Source organism: Eptesicus fuscus, chromosome 18, assembly GCF_027574615.1.
Source record: "Eptesicus fuscus isolate TK198812 chromosome 18, DD_ASM_mEF_20220401, whole genome shotgun sequence".
Lineage (NCBI taxonomy): Eukaryota > Metazoa > Chordata > Mammalia > Chiroptera > Vespertilionidae > Eptesicus > Eptesicus fuscus.
Window position 1 is genome coordinate 1,300,981 of NC_072490.1, and position 20,272 is coordinate 1,321,252.

General features: G+C 46.5%; 1 protein-coding gene across 7 annotated transcripts in view; it reads left to right on the forward strand.

Moving 5' to 3' along the window:
• ARIH2 (ariadne RBR E3 ubiquitin protein ligase 2) overlaps positions 1-20,272 on the forward strand; it is a 49,308-nt gene that overhangs the window by 20,148 nt on the left and 8,888 nt on the right. For 6 of the 7 annotated variants that reach the window (XR_008554498.1, XM_008155826.3, XM_028133511.2 and 3 more), the window contains 4 exons: positions 13,784-13,851; positions 16,574-16,637; positions 18,092-18,242; positions 19,869-19,990. Coding sequence is in view for 6 of the 7 variants with exons in the window: in XM_008155826.3 (XP_008154048.1) it covers positions 13,784-13,851; positions 16,574-16,637; positions 18,092-18,242; positions 19,869-19,990 (405 nt within the window). In the remaining variant the exon portion in view is untranslated. Of the gene's footprint in view, positions 1-3,534; positions 3,581-13,783; positions 13,852-16,573; positions 16,638-18,091; positions 18,243-19,868; positions 19,991-20,272 lie in introns of all 7 variants that reach the window. The other variant, XM_054708122.1, reaches the window with a different exon arrangement.

Sequence of the window (20,272 nt, forward strand, 5' to 3'; positions counted from 1 at the left end):
GCACAGTGTGACTGATGGGCGGTGACCACAGAGAACGTGTGAGCATTCCCCTTTGAGTGGCCCAAGGGTAGTAGCATTGGAGGCACAGAGGAAAAATGCAATTCGGGTCTTGTAAACAGTGTCTTAAAGTTAGAAAAGCAATCAGCAGAGGAACTGAAAATAGCGATTTAAACATTAAAAAGTGGGGCTTGGAAGGGGGGAGGTAGGGAGTGGTGTAGGTGACCTGCACCTGGCAGTGAACTGTGTGCCTGGCAGCGATGTTGGTGCCAACCAGAAGGACCTAGGCCAGTGATGGCGAACCCATGACACGCGTGTCAGCACTGACACGCGTAGCCATTTCTGATGACACGCGGCCGCATGCCGAGGATGAAACATTTGCTGCTCCTGAGGATGAAACATTTGCGACTAGAGTCTTGGAGTTAGTTTTTTCCTCAAAGTGACACACTACCCGAGTTACGCTCAGTTTTTTGGCGAAGTTTGACACACCAAGCTCAAAAGGTTGCCCCTCACTGGCCTAGACAGAGGCTGGCAGAGCTTTCTCCTGGCTAGGAGGACTGGGGGAGGGGGCCCCAGGGCTGGGGGGGCAGGTGTTCTCTTTCATCAAAGTGCTTTTTATGAGCCATTAGGGTTTCTTTATTCATGAGTAATTGGGATAGGTTAAGAGTTTGTTTATTCCCAAGAAACAAGTGTTTCCTGAGTGTCTTGTGTTGTTTTGAATTTTAGATAGATGCTAAGTAGTAAACAACAATCTGGGGAAATAGTTTCTCTACCGTAAAATAACTTGGGTATCTCTGCCTTTAGCTTCTGCCCCTTCTCTTTTAGAATGGAGAAAGAGGAGGTATAAATAACTGAAACTTGCTACTTCTTTTTCATACTTTTCCTATAAATCCGCTAAAAGCACTACGTTGAGAGGTCTTCAGCCTGACCTTCCTGACCCATGGTTCATTTTCGCCGCCTCCAACCTGTCAGCATTGCTGGCCTTCCTGCCACCCTTTTCCTTATAACCTTCCTCAGAAGAGCTGTGGTGGCCTCTTCCTGCGGCCCCTGCGCCGGGAAGACCATGGTGTCCGCCTGGGCTATGGCGGAACATTTGGATGTGCTGGGACATGGTTAACCCACAGGACACAGGCAGAGGGTAGGGTCAGCAGGTAGGACCTCGTACTTGCACAGGCATTGTTCCAGGTGCTTGGGTGTGGCAGAGAAGGAAAGTGTTCTTGTGTTTTGTTTTTATTGATTTTTATAGAGAAGAAGGAGGGGAAGAGAAATAATTGATCTGAAAGTGAAACATCGATCAGCTGCCTCTTGCACGTGCTCCGACCGGATTGAATCTGCCACCTTTTTATTTTTATTTTATACTAGAGGCCCAGTGCACAAAATTTGTGCATTGCACGTGCGGGCAGTCCCTCAACCCGGCCCGCACCCTCTCCAATCCAGGACCCCTCAGGGGATGTCTGACTGCTGGTTTAGGCCCGATGCAGCCGCAGGGTATCGTGGGCGGGTGGCTTTGCCTGGGCCTCAGCTGCAGCCGCTGGCGCCCGGGACCGCGGTGTGGGCAGCTTGTCCCTCTCCTGGGCCACAGCCGCTGGCGCCTAGGACCGGCTTTTGTCAGGAAGGATGTCTGGAAGGTCGTTTGGTCTAATTAGCATATTACCCTTCTATTAGTATAGATTTTTATTGATTTCAGAGAGTCAGGGAGAGGGAGAGAGAGGTAGAAACATCAATGATGAGAAGAATCATTAATTGGTTGGCTCCTGCACGCCCCCCCCCCCCTCCACTGGGGTTGAGCCTGTAACCCAGGCATGTGTCCCTTACCAGAACCGAACATGGGACCCTTCAATCCGCAGGCTGACGCTCTATCCACTGAGCCAAAGCAGCTGGGGCAGAACTCGCCACTTTTGTTTGATGTAAGGGATGGCATTCCAACAGGGTAGCCAAACTGGCCAGGGCAGGAAATTGTGAGCCGGGAGGTCACGGTTTGTGCTCAATCCCCAGTAGGGGGTGTTCAGAAGGCAGCAGATCAGATTCTCTCTCATTGATGTTTCCATCTCTCTCTCCTCCCTTTCTCTCTGAATCAATGGAAATATATATTTTTAAAACTCCACCCTCAAGGAGCTTCCATTCTGATGGACATTTCCATAAACAGAAAGGTTATAAAAATAGCATTGTGTGCTTTGAGCATAGTGGAGAACAGCGGTCACTAGCTGTCTTTGAAGCAGGCTGTTGGAGTCTGGCTGTGTCAGTGAGGTGTGCTGGCCTCTGAGGTGTCCTCTGGAAGGGGGGCCTGGGTGGCATTTGGTGTTCCCGCTCCTTTGCCTCTCTCCACAGGAGCAGCAGCCAGAAGATACCATTCTTGGGCAGGATAGGCCTGTGGCTGTAGGAGCATGGCAGGAAACTTGGCTTTTAGTCCTCCTGTGTGCAGTTGATTGCATATCAACCCTTATGTGCCTTTATTTAGGCTGTGGTTACTGGGCATGCCCTTAGTTTGCAGAAATGATGGTCATCTTGCTTATATGGCACCCCCCACCCTGAAAACTTTTTAGAATTCTAGAAGGGCTGTTACCAGCATTTTGTACTAAATACTTCCCCGAGGATTTTCATGGAAACGCACCTAGAAGATATGCCGGCTGGGATTTACCTCGCATTAACCTAGAGGGAGGGACGGGTGAGGGCTAGTTACAGCAGGCTTGGCCAGGAGCTGACGTTGGAGCTGGGTAATGAGTACGTGGATTTCATTTCACTCTTCACTGTGTGGTTTCTTGGAATTTTTCATAATTAAAAAAAGTACCCTCGTGGTCAAAGAATGATGACGTTCATATTTTTTGCTTTATTATATTTTGCACAAACAACTTTGTTATATGAGGTCTTTAGTTTTTTTAATGATCAGAGACCATATTATGTTTATTAATAGATTTTTTTTTAAGAGCACGTATAACATGTAGGTGCCTCGATTACATGTCAGCCCTCCTTCCATGGAGACCCTTAAAGAAAAAGTGAAAGGAAACAGAGTTATGATCATGTGCCAAAGAGATGACCTTTTAGAGGCTGAGAGCGTGTAGGTGCGAAGTATGGGCGAGGTGACGGCCTCCCCGTTAAATTAGAGTTAAATTAGACGTTAGGGGTGAGCCTTGCCTCAGGTCAGAGCCTGCTGGAACCACTCCCACCGTTTTTGCCGATTTTGCCCCATTCTAGGGTGGTGTCACTTACTCCTTTGTCTCTGCTTTACCCTTGTTTCTTCCTCTTACCCCTTTAGTACCGTCTTGCCTCACCCCTGATCCCCTAAGACCTGCCTCCTTCCATCTTGATCTCATTAGACTGGTTTTTCTATGTCATGTCCCTTTCTACCCCAGTTCACGCTTTTCCTTCATCTCTGCTGGGTAGTGAGTGACTACGAGTGTGAACAGATGTCATTGGACCACAAAGTGGCTTAACACAGGCTGAGACATGGAGACCATTCCTGTAGCCTTAAAAGATTTCAGGCAGTTGGCAAGTAAGAATGCTAAATAAAAATTGAAACTACCACCTGTATTTTTTCAGGCCGTTGATGCTCACTGCCATCAGCTGCATCCTCCCTATGGCACTGGTAAGTGTGGGAAGGGCTGTGACAGTGTTGGTGGGCTGCTGTTGTCTTTTTTCTGGGGGAGAAGTCTATTTGCAAGCTGTGTTGTTAACTTGCTCCCGATGGCTGGACGGGTGAACCAGCTGTAGGAGGCCGAAAGAGGAAGAAGCAACATACTGGACTCATGGGTGTCCGTGGGGAAGGGCAGAAGCATAGGCTGTGCAGGAGGTGCCTTGATCCTTACACAGTTTAGCCTTTTCTGTGCATGATGTTGAACAATAAACATATACTATCCAAGTGCTCCAGGGTGTCAAGCAGCAACGGTTAAATTTCCTGAAGTTCTTAAAACATTTTCGTCAAAGGTAGATGGGCGGTGCAGCAGACGGGGTCCAGAATGCCGTGTGTGCTTACTGTTTCCTTCAGGAGGAGGATTCATCTCCCGCTGATAGTTTAAGTTCTTTGTGGTCAGGGGATCAGAAATGTTTGTTCCAGTGATTCATATGAAATTCCGATAGAGACTTGCCTTTTTTGGGGGCGAGGATGGGTGGAAACTAGAGAAGACATTTGTGGCTCCTTGACTAACATGCTTCAGGAGGACGTGGGGACTTGTGATTTGAACAATTATTTTACCACAGTGCTTCCTGCTTAGGGACCTAACAGAGCAAACACACAGTGAAGTTGAAACAGCGGGGGCAGCAAGGCCTAGAATTGCTCACGTGTGAGCTGATCACCTGATGCTTCTGGAGTTGCCTTATACAAGCTCTTCAGTCCTTCAGCTGTTTCCTGCTAATGAGTGGCTCAGAGGCCACACAAATTCAGATTTCTCTTACCAAGGTGGTCTCCATTCCAAGCCAACAGTTAGATGTTTAGACTATTTCATTTCTCTAGTCACTGAAGCACTGAGATCATAAAAGAAAATGCCTCCAGAAGAGCTAGTGAAATGCTGTGGACTTGTGCTCTGTTAACCATGTCGGGAACTGCTTGCTGGTAACAACAGCAAATGCATTCGTAAACACTTAGCATCATTGATCCCTATCCTGGGTTTCCCCCAATTAGGAAAGAGAAGTGTGCGGCACATTTACTACATTCTTTTATTATTATTATTATTATTATTATTATTATTATTTACTTACTGATTCTAGAGAGAAGAAGGAGAGGTGGAGAAAGAAACATTGATTTGTTGTTCTGCTTATTTATGCATTCATTGGTTAATTCTTGTATGTGCTCAGACCAGAGATTGAACCCGCAGCCTTGGCATATCGTGACAGCGCTCTAACCAACTGAGCTACCTGGCCAGAGCGCCTGCGTTCTTTATTTTAAACAAACAAACAAACAAACAAACAGCCAAACAAAGGAGAACCTGACTCCCCAGCGTCTGTCTCTCCTAGTATCTATGCACAGGTAGTAACCACTGAACATGTCTGAGGGACTGTGTCAGGGAAGTATCTTTTAAGTGTCTGTCCTAAACACAGAATATAGAGGATGACATCACATGTTACATGCCACCTTTGGAAATACTACTGACCAGCAGCCAAGTCCTTTTTGACATGCATGTAACCAAGTGCTGCTCTCTGAAATAAAGATCTGGGAATGTCTGAGTGTTGGGGTTATGAATGCAATGGCAAAACAAAACAAAACACACAAAAAGCTAGCGACCCTCCCCAGATGAGCACAAAGGAAAACAGATTGGATGGGAAATGCAGAGCAGTGTCCAGGGTAATGACAACAGGTGATGCCCATGGCCTTTCAGGCTTCCCCAGAGACTTCTGGCCCCGGGGAAGAGGGGAAAGGCCTGAGAGAGGGGCTGCAGGAGGCCTCTTTTCTGACCCCCTCTCTGACTGCGAAAGCCTTCTCTGGACCACCCAGAGACTTGAGGGCGCCCCTCCGCCTTGGTGAACTTTATGCCACAGCTCGCCCTTCCTTTCCCACCCTTTTCAGCTCTCAGGGAAAGCAAGAGGAATTTTTATCTTTGGGGCTTACGTTTACACTGACCCAAGCTTCGAGGGAATGTGATTGCTGTTAGAGGCGGACCTGAGAGCCGTGCCCTGTTTAAAGCAACATCTAAGGAGCTGACAGGCTGAGAGCAGAGCACTCAGGGGACGCTGAGAAGGCTGGTCTGGGAGGTCGAGAGAGAGAGAGAGAGAGAGAGAGAGAGAGAGAGAGAGAGAGAGAGAGAGGAGAGAGAGCGCGAGCGAGCTGTGAAGTCATCAGCATTACAGATTCTCATGGCAGTTTTATCTATTTATTCTAAAAGTCATGTCGGATAATCAGTTAACCTTTGGTCAGAACTATGTTAAAACTCTGAATGGGAGTTTGTCATTTTGAGGAACAAGCAAACTATTGCATGCAGTAGTGTCAGGGTCCACCCTTTTTTACTGTGGTATTTGTTTATGCAAATGATTTCCATTGAAGTCAGTTTACCAAACTTTCTCCCTCTGACTTCTATTATGAAACATTTAAAACATACAAAGAAGTTTAAAGAATTGTAAGGCTGGCCAGTGTTGCACAGTGGTTGAGCGTTGACCTGTGAACCGGGAGGTCATGGTTCAATTCCTGGTCAGGGCACATGCCCGGTGTTGCTGGCTCGATCCCCAGTGAGGGCTGTGCAGGAGGCAGCTGATCAATGATTCTCTCTCATCATTGATGTTTCTATGTCCCTCTCTCTCCCTCTCTGAAATCAATAAATAATATTATTTAAAAATTGTACAAAGGGCATCCATATTCCTGTCATCTAGAGTATACAATTGCTAGACTTTTAAAATGTTTTTAAAATATGTTTTTATTGATTTCAGGGAAGAGAGAGAGAGAAACACCAGTGATGAGAAAGAATCATTGATCGGCTGCCTCCTGTGCTCCTCCTACTGGGGGATCGAGCCTGCAACCCGGGCATGTGCCCTGACCAGGAATCGAACCTGGGACCCTTCAGTCCTCAGGCCAACTCTATCCACTGAGCCAAAACAGCTAGGGAACAATTGCTAAGCTTTTGCTACATTTGCTTTATCCATCAATCACTTTTATTTTTATATAACTATTGAAGTATTATTTACATTTCATTAAATTCACCCATTTTAAAGTATACTTGTTAGGTGAGTTTTATTAAGTTTATGCAACTGTGCAGCCACCACCACAGTTTGAGATACAGAACATTCATCTCCCTCAAGTTCCCTTCTGTCCGTTGGTAGTCAGCCCCTGCCCCCAGCCTCAGGGGACTCCTGACCATTTTTCTGTCTCTGTTTTTTGCCTTTTCTAGAAGTTTCATATGAATGGAATTACACGGTATGTAGTCTGTGTCTGGCGGCTTTCACTTAGCATAATGTTTTTGAGGTCCGTCCATGTTGTATCAGGTCAGTAGAGCTTTCCTTCTTACTGTGGAGGAATGCTTTTCCATTGTGTAGCCGGACCACGTTTTATTGATCTGTTCACGCAGTAGTTAATGGGTATTGGGGTTATTTCCGGTTTGGGGCTATTATGAAATATGCTGCTATGACCATGTCCAGGGTAGTAAATGGAGATATGTTTTTACTTTTCTTGGATAGATATCTAGGAGTAGGATTACTAGGTCAGATGGTAAGTATGTGTTTAGCATTTCAAAAACCTGCCAAACTGTTTTCTGAGGCGACTCTACTATTTTACATCCCCACCAGCATTAAAGGGGGTTCCAGTTACTCCACACCCTTGCTAGCACTTGGCATGGTCAGTCTTTTGGAGTATAATCATTCTAGGGTGTGTGAAATGGCATTTTGTGGTTTTAATTTGCATTTCCTAAGGATTAATGATGTTGAGGATCTTTTTTTGTGCTTATTTCCTATTCATACTTCTCTTTGATGAAGTATTCAGAACTTCTACCCATTTAAAAAAAAATGGAGTTTGTCTTAAGTTGCATGAGTTCTTTGTATAGTCTGAATTAAGTCCTTTATCAGATAAATTATTTATAATTATTTCCTCCCAGTCTGTGGCTTTTCTCTTCCATTCTTAATGTCTTTGAAGAGTAAAAGTTATTTTGATGAAGTCCAGTTTATTGATTAATTTCCTTTTAAGAATTGTGCTTTTATTATATCTGAGAAATCTTTGCCTAAACCAAGGTCACAAAAATTTTTTTAGACGTTTTATAGTTTTCAATTTTACATTTAAATATATGGACTGTTTTGAGTTAATTTTTGTGTGGTATGGAGTAAGCATCTATATTCTGTGTTTTGTATAATGTTTGGTTATTCTAAAACCATTTTTTGAAAATACTGTTTTTTCCTCCATTGAATTATCTTTACACCTTTGTTGAAAATTAACTATAAATGCATGAGTTCACTTCTGGATTCTCTCCTGTTCCATTGGTCTGTCCTTAAGCCAGTAAGTGCCCCACTGTCTTGATTACTGGAGCTTGTGGCAAGTCTTGAAGTCAAGATGATGGGAGTCCTCCAGCTTTGCTCTTCTCTCTCAGGATTGCTTTGGACATTCTGGGTTCTTTTTTTTTTAATATATTTGCATTGACTTCAGAGAGGGAGGGAGAGGGAGATAGAAACATCAAGGATGAGAGAATCATGGATTAGCTGTCTCCTGCACGCCCCCCACTGGGGATCGAGCCCACAGCCTGGACATGTGCCCTGACTGGGACTTGAACCATGACCTCCTGGTTCATAGGTTGACACTCAGCCACTGAGCCACACTGGCTGGGCTATTCTGGGTTCTTTATATCACCACACATTTTAGGATCAACTATTAATTTGTACCAAAAAACCCTACAACCCTACTTTGAGTTTGATTAATTTTGATTGCTGTGTTTAGCCTATTAGCTGTGTTCTCCAGTGTGGTACTATGACCACATGTAGCCAGGGGGTATTTGAAATGTGGTCTTTTTAAATGGATGTGTACTGTATTCCAAAATAACACATTGGACTTTAAAGACTTAGGTTAGAAAGGATGTAACATAATTCATTTTTTGTGGATTGCATGTTGAAATAATATATTAGATATTTGGGGTAAAGTAAAATATATTAGTAAAATACATTTCACCAGTTTAAAATTTTAGTTTTCATTTGTTTGCTGCTGTATAGAAATACATCTGATTTTTGTATATTGTCTTTATATTTTGTTGCCTTACTAAATTTATTTAGAAGTTTTATGGATTTTTAGGATTTTCCACATAAGCAGTCATTTTATCTGGGAATAGAGACAGAATTGCTCCTTCATTTCCAATCTTTTCTTATATCTGTCATTTTGCGCCTTTTTTTCTTTTTCCTTGCTTTGCTGCCCTGGCTAGGACCTCTAATATAATGTTAATGAGATGGTGAGTGGTCATCATGACATTTTCCTGATCTTAGCATTCACTATTTCATCGTCGAGTAAAATCGTTTTCATAGACGACCTATATTAGATTCAGACAGTTTTCTTACTAATTTGGTGAGAATTTGAATTTTGTCCATGGATTTTCTGTATCCACTGAAGTGATTATTGATTGGTTTTTCTCCCCTTTATTTTGTTGACTTGGTGAATTACATTAAGAGTTTTCAAACATTAAACCAGCCTCACTTAATTATGATACATTGTCCTTTCTCTAAATTGGCTGGATTTAATTTACCAAAATATTTGGATTGATTTTTGTGGTTATATTCATAGGAGATACTGGCCTGTAATTTTCTTGTTTTTTGTTGTTGTTTTTTTGTAATTTTTGTCATATTTCGTATCAGGGTTATGTTAGCCTCATAAAGTGACTTTGAAAGTAGTATTTCTTCCTGTAGATTCCAAAAGTGTTTGTGTAAGATTATTGTTGATAGATTTCACTAGTAAAAACTTCTGGGCCTTGAATTTTGTGAGAAACATTTTTTTTATCATGAATTCAATGTCTTTAATAGATAAAGAAATGTTTAGTTTTTCTTTTTAATTATGTGTCAGTTTTGGTAAGTGTTTTTCAGGGAATTTGTCAGTGTCATCTAAGATACCAAATTTATTATAATTAGATTATCCAAAATATTACTTTATTTTTCTTGTAATATCTGTAAGATGTTTAGGAGTAATCCCTCTTTCATCCCTGTTTTTGTAACTTGTATTTTTAAGTTCTAACTAAAGTTTGTATCAACTTTGTTGAGCTTTTTAAAGAATCAACTTTGACTGTTAAATTTTCACTTTTTAAGTAAAAATTTATTGATTTATTAAGAGAGAGAAACATTGATTTGTTGTTTCACTTTATGCTTTTATGGGTTGCTTCTTGTATGTAGTTTAATATGATTGGGGGGGGGAGATAGATTGTCTTTGTTTTAGATTTATTATAAGTGTCTTTGACTCATGTTTTGTGGAAGTTCAAAGGGCCGTCAAAGACAGGTCTCACCAGGTTAGGGTTTGCAGGGAGATTCCAGGCATGCTGGAAAGAGTGACCCATTCCCATCGAGAAAAGGGAGCCCTGTTGGTCCCGGAGGTGGACTCTGTATTCTATCTCTTTGAGTTAAAAAAGCTCAAGTTAACCTGTGAGTAAATACCTTGGGAGTACAAATTTTTATATAAGAAACTTCTTAGTTCTTAGTTTTTAGTCTTTTCTTCAATTAGTGTTTCCAGAGGTAGGAAAAAGACTCAAATAAATAAGACTTGTAATCTTATTGCATGTTGATCTACCCGAACTCCAAATGTATCTTGAATATGACATGGTCATATGTGTTCCGTCCTCAGTCATTGGTCTTCCTGGCTTTGAGTTACAGCCCTGGCCCGTTTTCTTTTTGGGAAGGTTTGACCTTTTCATTGTGAGTCCTTGAGAATACAGTTGACCCTTGTAGGGGGTTGGGGCACAGTCCAAAATCAGTATAACTACACTGGTGTGAACTGGACAGGTCGATTGAAAACCCCGTATGTGAGTGGATTGTGCAGCTCAAACCCGTGTAGTTCAAGGGTCACTGTATATAACCCTAACTAGTAACAGTGGTTAGTTTCTTGATCAAAACCGATCAGCGCGAGTTCATCTTGATCTGGTGACAGATTCTTTCCCACAGGCACACCCACAGCGGGAGCTGGAGGACTTGGCCAGCGGGAAGGGTTGGTGGATGGAGTCACTAGGGGTGCTGAGCTCCCTGAGCCCCACAGTGAGGGGATGAATGCTCAGGGGCTTACATCTTGAGAGAGCTCAGCTGTTGCACCCTGAGAGAGACAGATTTTTATCTTTAATGTTTAAATGTCAATCACAATGTTTGTCCCGGCCCACCTGCTGAAGTTGACTTAACTACCCCCCCCCCCCCCCCCCTTGTTCTGCCCCATATTACACCCGAGGCGCCTGGAACTCCTGGTGTGTAGTCACTCTCGCTTGTGACACAACTCAGGGAGGGACAGCTTCCCTGCCGAGACGTCTTTCCGCGGAACTACTCCTCCGCCAGCCTGGGCTCCGTGTGCTGTCTTTGGAACCTGACTTCTCTGGGGTTTGGTCCTGGGCGAGGTGCAGTCACACTGCATTTGGCTTAAAGTAGTGGCCTCAGAAGTCCTCAGGTTTCTGTGATGTACAGTGGCCATTACAGTGAGCATTCTCACACCCGTCTGTGATGTATGAGCCACAGGAGCGCCTCCTGCAGGCGGCTGGTGGGAAGAGTGGGCAGCTGGTTTACATGGTTATTCTTTGGCTGTTGGCACTGGAAGAACAGAGTCACATCACTGCACTTCCAGTTTCATAAAGTGCTAGATGCATCCTTCTTCACGTGACCTGACCTCAACCAGAATCGAGCTCTGAGATACTCTGAGTCGGTCATTCGTGGGCTTACGGTCATTCCTTTCCACAGGGCGTGTTCCCATCGGCGGCTGCGCCTGGTGCGTGAATTCCGAGGCTCTGTTGCTGCTGTTAGTGCTGTGGAGACCAAGGGCTCAGACCAAGTGTAGTTACAGTTCTATTTCTTCAGGGAGGTCAGGAAATTACATTTTGAAAATGCATAGATTAAAGACATGATGTAGTTTAATGATCAGGAAGTATTGATGGCACACTGTGACCAGACCAGTTCTGGGTTCTGTGGGTCTGTGAGAGGCAGCCTGACCCTGGTTCTTACCGTAAAGGCTGCACCTAAGCCACCTGTGGTGATAGGGGCGGTGGCTGCCAGACATGGCCAGGAATCCTCTGGCTTTCCTGATCGTTCGTTGCCTTTTATAGGACCCAGTAACCATTGCGTGGCCAGACATTTAGAATTCAGAACAAAAGCAGTGGGTATAGACTGACAGAGCCCCACTGGGTCAGAAATGAAAGGTTCTTCAGGACGAGCTCCAGCGAGGAGCTTGTCCCAAACAGTATCACTGTCTGGCTTTTTAAAAAGATTTGTACCCTAACTAGTTTGCTCAGCGGATAGAACATCAGCTCGCAGACTGAAGGGTCCTGGGTTCGATTCCGTCTGAAGGGCATGTACCACAGTATGGACCGCAGTTGTAGACTCAGTCCCCGGCCCTGGTGGGGATGTGGGCGGGAGGCATCAATTGGATGCCTCTCACATGGATGTTTTCTCTCTCTTTCTCTCTATTTCTTCCATTCTCTAAAAACAAATGGAAAAATATCCTCGGATGAGGGTTAACCAAAAAAAACCCACCAAATTTTGTAGCTAAAAGCTACATTCAAACAGTCATTAAAGTTTAAACCAAATGTTTTGTGTGTTTTCATTTCGTGATAGTGGTCTGTTGTGGAGGAATAGTTTTGTTACGGCCACAGTTAAAAGCACTGTCCGCTCTAGGTCAGGAGTCCTAGACCTGAAGTCCCCATGGGCCTCACAAGAAAAGACCACAGCAACATGCATGCGTCAGCAGCCTCTTGTCTTGCATGGAAGGGAGGTGGGGTCCCCTCCCCTTAGTGAAGTAAGCTGTCTGGAGTCCTTGGTTTCCTCCAGATGTGCTGGGCTTGAGGACAGGCAGGCAGGCAGTCATTCACTGCACAGCCTTGGACACCGGTGTGCATGGCACGGGCCATTGTAGTAGGCGCACCTGTCTTCTTCCAGGAGTGGCTTGAGCTCTGCCTCACAGATCCGCGGATCCTCTGTACACAGTCTTGTGAGCAGAACGCCAAAGCTCTGGGAGTGCTCGTGGCTCCTCAGCCTGCAGGCTCCTGTTTCTCCTGGATCAGGAGCACCGCCGTGTGGCGTGGTGTTCTCTCTGGGAAGCCTGCTCCAGGCATCCAGACACATCTTCATCTTCTGTGCCCCTCCCCCCCGAGTCCTGACACTCGAGTGGCCTGGTTTGTAACTAGCTTACTTCCCCAATTAACAAGATATGGCGGCTGTAACATACATGATACACACACCTTCTCTTACTGCTGGCTTCTTCAGCATAACATTCCAATGTCAACTTGCTCAGCTGGTGTGGCTCCGTGGTTGAGCATCGACCTATGAACAGGGAGGTCACAATTTGGGTTGCTGGCTCTATCCCAGGTAGGGTGCGTGCAGGAGGCAGCCTATCAGTGATTCTCTCATCATTGATATTTCTCTCTCTCTCTCTTCCTCTATGAGATCAATAAAAAAAAAAAAGTGAACTTTCCATGTCAATACACTTTCTTTTGCAACATCCTTTTTAATGACTCCATGGTAGTCCATTGCATGAATCGGTCACATATTTCCTTTTTGTTAAGCATTTATTTTTATTTTCTTACTCCTATAAAAACACTATGGTTCTCATATACCCTATCATTTCCTCAGAAAAATTCACTGAAGTAGAAGAGCTAGCTCAAAGCACCTTCTGGGGCTTTAAAAGAGAGAGCAGGTGCCAGGGAGGCTGCCACAGACTTCTAAATTACCTTTGCAATTAGGGCTCGCTAGCTGCCAGGCACTTGGAGATTTCAAATGGCATTTTGTGTTTGTTTTGTTTTGTTTTGCTGGGTTTGTACGAGAATTCCAAGCCTGGAGGTTCCTGCCGGTAACAGGTGTATCAAGAGGTGCACTTCCCGGGTGTGGCCTCCTACAGCAGCTCGAGGGAACATGCATCAGTCAGGGACCCCATCGCTGTTTTGCTTAAATTGGATGCTGGGGAGTTATTGACGGTATACAGAGTGGTTTGGCTTAAGTTGCCATTTAAACTAATTTCTTAGGGTCATTCATGAAAACAAAGACAGAAAAATAAAGAGACCCAGGAAATCACTGGGGTCATAGGGTCTGAACTGAAGAGACAAAGCAGAGCGCCAAGAAGCGGCATTTGAAACCACGCCTGCGCCTGCGCAGACAGGATGTACGCGCTCCTCAGTGTGGCGCTCTGAACGAAACGACAGTGGTCATTTGACTTTTTCTTTCTTCTTTCTAGGTGTCTCATTCAGTTGCTAAACTTATATTAGTTAATTTCCACTGGCAAGTTGCAGAGATATTGGACAGGTAAGCTGTTGGGGGGAGGAGAGATGGCATCACCCATAGCTGCTTTCTGCCCGCCCGCCCCGTGGTGGTGGTATTTACGTTTTGGAGTGTATCCTACAGTGTGCGTACTATGTTTTAAAGACACTGGATCATACTGTGTATGTTTTTTCTCTCACTATGGTGAACATTTTTCCATCTGTTTTTCAGCATATTCTTTCTGCTGGTTATTTGCTGGCACAGTATCTCATAGAGATGTTTCTTTCTTTGTTCAAACCCCTGTTGTTGGACAATGAAGTTCAGACTTTTTGTGCCCTTGTTAATTAATTTGTAGTCAGTGCCTTCTAGATAACACTTGCCAACATCTCTGGTTATTTCTTTTGGATACATCAAGTTGGGAATGCACCATAGCATATCGCATATTAGCTTGAGAAAAGGTAATTGGCCAATTTACCACCCACCTCCAGACCCAGAGCTCTTGAGGCACAGATTTGGAGTCTCAAGACACTGGAAGTTGTGAGGAGGAGGGGTCTCTCCCCCTGGCCCCCTGGAGACATTTCCTAGACCCCACCCTTAGAGGCCAGTGCTTCTGTCCAGCCCAGGGTCTCTGTCCTCAGCACTACTGACACTTGGGGCTAGATGACTCTTGTGGGGAGACTGCTGTGAATTGGAGGAGGTCTGGCAGATGCCCTCAGCTCTACCTTCTTCAGGTCAGCAGCAGGAGCATCCAAAGCCTGGAATAAAAAATGTCTTCAGGCCCTGCCCAGTGCCCTGGAGGACAGCATTTCCCCGGGAGAAACACGCCACCGGCCTTCCGCACCCCGGGCATCGTTCTCTGCGGTGTGAGCCCCTGTAAATGCAGAGCAAGGTCATGCCTTCCCTCCTCGGCCGGGCAGCTGGGGGCCACGCCCGCTGAGCGCTCACTCCTCACCACTCACTCCTCACGCGGAGCAGGCTCATGCAGGGAGTCCAGGTGAACTGCCAGGCGGCCGGCTCCACTGTCCCTGCTGCCCAAGCTCTGGGACCACAGCGGGCCCCGCGGGCTCTCTCCCTGCCCAGACTCTTGAGGGTGATTGGGATGGAGAGTTGGATGGCTAACGACATGAGAATTCTGGAGTGAGTGGTAGGAATGAGAACAGCTGAAGGAGGCGTTCTGAGCAGGGCGGGTAAGGACGACACCTGTGTGAGACACAGCCTTCCCTGCTCAGGCGCCTGGTGTCTGGGAATGCGTTTTCCCGGGCTTTGGGTAGCACTTTTATTGCCACATGATCATTGTTCTTATTTCTAAGTGTATTTATGCCATACCTCGTTCCAGAAGGGATTAAATTGTTATGATGAAATGGTGCTTTTTCAGAAATTTGTGTGTGTGAATGTGTGCGCGCACATGCGAATGTGCTGTGTGTAGGCGTTAGAGTAATAAAGCAAATGCTCTTCTCAGTGCTCACCAAAACAAACGCTCTGGCCTTCTCTAGGAGGGAGGCCTCTGGCGGCAATGCTGCCTGGCCACACCCTTCCTTCCGCTCCAGGGCACTCGTATCTTCAGTTTGTATTGATCATTTTCTTATTTTTTCTTAAATTATGTAAATTTTAGTTTAGTATGTTTTTAGAACTCTACAGACATATAATCATGCTGTGTTTTCAGTTTTAAAATTACAAACAAGGTTGCATTTTATGACATCCTATGAATCCTTTCAGAAAACCATTTGTGAGGGTTGTTTTTTGTTTGGTTGGGTTTATTTGCTGTTACAAATAATGCAGCTTTGAAAACTTGTTGGAGACTCCCAGTGTAACCATTTTTGTAGGGTTCAGAATAGAAAGCGAGTTACTGGTCTATCTTGCCTAGTATGTGTTTCTAAAACTTGACTAATTAATGCCACAATGTTTTCCAAAGTGATCCACCATGTTGCATGCCCACCAGTGGTGTAGGCGTGTTCCCGATACTGCCACGTTTAAAGGTTTACAGTCTGGTGGGTGTACGTGGCATCTAATTACTTTTAACTTCAATTTTCTGGATTATTAAGGAGGTTGAGCATCTTTTCTTATGTTTAATGGTCATTTGTGTTTCCTCTTCTGTGAAATGCCTGTTCTCTCTTTTGCCCATTTTTATTGTTATTTTGTCTTTTGTATCTTGTATCTGGAACGAAGTGTGGCATAAATACATTTAGAAATAAGAACAACTATCATGTGGCAATAAAAGTGCTACACAAAGCCCAGGAAAACATTACCAAGACACCAAGGACAAATGGATTTTTAGGAGTTTTTGGTTTTTTTATTCTGAATATCATCCTTTGCCATATAGGTATTGAATTATCTTCCAGTTTATATCTTGGCTTTTTACTTTATGGTTTCTCCTGATGAACCTAAGTTTTTAAATGTAACATAATTTTTCAGTTTTCCTTTATGCTGTGCATTTTTTTGTCTTAAGATATCCTTCCCTATTCTGATGTCAATGAAGAGATTTTTACCTTTATTTCCAGAACGGAATGTAAATCAGAAACGATCCTTCATGAGTATTGTTCTTACAGTTCAGTGCCTTGGAGACAGGGTTGTTATTCTCATACAATTGAGAGCTAAAAAAAATGAAAGAGAAGAAGCATTTGCACTAAGGCAAAAGGGAGCTTGGCTCTGTGAGTGGTAATTAGAGACAAAGACATTTCAGTGCAGCTGCACACATGTGGGCTTGTACCGAGGTGAACCTGTGCGCCTTCCGTCTCCGCTGCCTTCATTTCTGCCTTTTGTTTTGTAGATACAAGTCTAATTCTGCTCAGCTGCTGGTTGAGGCTCGCGTTCAGCCCAATCCATCGAAACATGTGAGTGTGTCCTACCGGGTGAGGACGTCTCCCCAGGCGCGTGGCTCTCGCTGTGGCTTCACAGCGCTGTTGAGAGCCCTCTCGCTTTGCTTCTAGTGTGACTGCCTCTCGTATTTGTTCCAGCCGAGGCTCACATCTCCTTTCCGTTGTAGCTGGAACAGTTTCTCGTAGATGAAGAGCAAACCATTGCCGATCCAGGGCCCGCCTCAGCCCTCTTCATGAGCGCACAGCCTGCACCCCGCCCGCTGGGCGCCTCGTGTCCCCAGCTCCTGCGCGCCTCTGCCTCTGCGGCCCTCCCTGTCCCCACGTTTGTGGGAATGAAACTCACTTTTAAACACCCAAAGCCAAGCTGTCTCTCTCAAAGCCTGGCTCCTGGGTTCACTCCCTGCAAGCTCCTCTGGTTATGTCTTTAAACCTTCAGTGTATGTGGTAGTGATTCAGCCATCTTTCCCTACCGCACTGTAAGTGCTCTGAGGGAGAGACCACATCCTGCAGTGCCTGGCCACTCCCTGTTTGTCTAGAAGTTCCACAGACATCTGTCAAGTGAGCGAGGGCCGTGTCCACAGAGCCCTTAGGGAGAGATTTGGAGCTCAGGTCACCACGGAACTTCTGCAGCCTCTTCCTTAGAAAACTTCCCGCACAGACTGGCTGAACACGGGAAACCAGTCCTTTTTCTCAAATTGTTTTTATTTCCGGGAACTAACAGGAACCTGGGATCAGCTTGTAGGGGCTTTTCCACGGGTTGTAGTCTTGGCCTCGGGTCCCAGGTTGTGTGTCTGCCAGTTTGTGTAGCGTGGCCTCGGTCCTGGAGCCCGGGCTTCCGAGTTGTGGGCCCACGTCCTGGAGAGTTTCTTGCCTAGTAGGCGCCTTCGTCGTCCTGCTCCGTTAATTGTATGTGACACCTCTTCCTTGTGTTAAGGATGAGTTGTAACTTGGAGAAAGAAATGACCTTTTGTATTTTGGGCGATCAAAGGAAAACAAAGGACCGCCTTTGAGAAGGAACACTGCGGTGTGGCCATTAGGAGCCTGACGCAACCTCAGCCTCAGGACGGGGTTGTAGCCCTTGCTGAGGGGCGGCTCTGGGCTCCGCTGAGCGGGGCTCTTCACAAAAGAAACCCAGTCGCCTTTAAAAGGGGGGGATTGAAGGACCTCTAGGGGCCTTGACAACTCTGACATCCCGAGCTTTCCGCCCGGCATTCTCAGACTGCTGCCTGCCATTCTGACGTCTCTGCTTCCCTGGATCCTAGTGAAGCCACAGCCCAGTTCATGTGCCGCCTCCCTCAGGAAGCCTCCGAGAGGGGCTTTCTGCTCAGAGCTCCTGGGACTCCCAGAGCCCACACATTGCAGCTGAGCTCTCACACTTGTTGCCTCCCATGCACCTAGTGACACAGGCACCCCTGTGGCCTCTGGGAACTGAAGTTTCCTCTTTGACTCATGGCTTTGCCTCTCTCCAGGTCCCCACAGCTCACCCCCCTCACCACTGCGCAGTGTGCATGCAGTTTGTGCGGAAGGAAAACCTGCTCGCTCTGGCCTGTCAGCACCAGTTTTGCCGCAGCTGCTGGGAACAGCACTGCTCAGTGCTTGTCAAAGACGGCGTGGGTGTGGGTGAGTGCTATAGGACTTACAGAGACTGACACGGAGTATTTGTCTCTGACTCTGCCCTTTCAGGGACTCAGGTCAACTGTGTATCTTTTTTGAAAACAGAATGTTTTCATTGATTTCAGAGAGAGGTAGGGAGAGAGAGATAAAAACATCACTGATGAAAGAATCATCGATCAGCTGCCTCCTGCACACCCCCTACTGGGGATGGAGCCTGCAACCCAGGTATGTGCCCTGACTGGGAATCGGAACGTGACCTCCTGGTTCGTGGCTCAACCACTGAGCCACGCCGGTCAGGCGACTGTGTGTCTTCTTTTAAGCCTGATTGACATTACTGTCAGACCATGGCTTTCCAAACCTCAGTCTGAACAGGGCAAAGTGCTCCCAGTCCCGAGCGACAGGAGGAACCAGGGCTGCGGTCCGGTCACCTGTGGGTGTGGGTGTGGGTGTGAGCGCACGGCCACCTCTCGGGAGCGCCTTGGGAAGCACTGTCCCGTGAGCTGCCGGCCTGCCCTCCCAATTCCCCGTGGCAGCGCTGCTCAGACAGCCAGAGGGTTCCTGCTACTCAGGGAACAGCACAGAGGGCATGGTGGGTGGGTGGTTACGGGAGTATTTGTTATACTATAACCTGATGATGTTGGAACGAAATTGGCCTCCCATTAATTGTGTCTGCAAAACCTCGTGTTGGCGGTAAGCACTTGCACATAATATTAAACATTACAAAACCAGTTGTTAGTTAGGAACCATATAGGGTTTTTTAAACGAAAGTTTTAGTGGTGCCATTTGTGATGTGTATGTAATTTGGAACAATATTTTAGTTACATCACTGTGCAAATATATCAGTTTCTTTCTTTGAGTATGTTCTGTTGCTTCAAGGGTTTCCTATGTGGAACCGAATCTGTGGTTGAACTCAGTGGGCAAATATATTATTACTAGGGGCCCAGTGCACGGATTCGTGCACCTCGAAAGGAACTGTGGGCTGAGAGGCTGCAGTGGGCACAGGGACGGGTCTCGGCCCATCCTCCGCACCCCGCCTGCCGTGGCCCCCAGTCCCGTCTGGCAGCCGCTGCTCCCATGCGCTGACAGTGCCGACCCCGCTCGCACCCAGTGACAGCACGGAGCATTTGGGGACAGCGCTGTCAGCGGGTGCGAGCAGCAGCTGCTACTGCACCAATCGCCCCTCAGGAGCAGGGGGAGGTGGAGAAGCCCTCAGGGGCGATTGGGGCCGGCAGCCGGTGCTTGCACCGCTGTCTCCACCCGCTGATGGTGCTGAACCATCAGGACCAGCGCCGGGTGCCGGCAGTGGGTGCAAGCGGCGGCCCTGGCGCCATCAGTGGGTACAAGCACCAGATACAAACACCAGGCAGGACCACGGCACACGGGAGCAAAGAATTTCAGTAACCACCAGAGGCTCGCCCCAATGACAGCAACCGGCGATCCACCTTGGTCTGGCGCCCCTGCTCACCTGCTCCACCATCCCGCTGCAGCCGACGCCCGCCATGTTCCGCACTCGCCCCCTGGTGATCAGCGCATGTCATGTGACCGGTTGTTCTATTTGCATGTTAGGGTTTTTATATAGACAAGTGGTGACTCCTGCAGTGCAGCTGTCAGTCAGGGGTCTTTGTTCAACAGGAGTGTCTTGCATGGCCCAGGACTGCCCACTGCGAACCCCAGAGGACTTTGTGTTCCCATTACTGCCCAACGAAGAGCTCAGAGACAAGTACAGGCGCTACCTCTTCAGGGACCACGTGGAGGTAGGACCCGCCCTGTGGGAGCGCCCTGCTTTCCTGGGCCTGCTTCCCCCCAGGTGCCCACTAGGGTTGCTTTATAGCCAAGGCTGCCATTAGGTGCTGGCATTTGAGGAAAGAGTTCCATGGCTGTAAAAAGGCCAGGAACCACTGGAGTGGTAGGGAAGAACACAGACCCTGCAGCAGGCAGTCTGAATCCTAGGTCTGACACTGCCCGCTCTGTAACCTTCTACCCGTGACTGTGCCTCTGAGCCGGGGTTTCACCTTATCCGCTTTTCTCCAACAAGC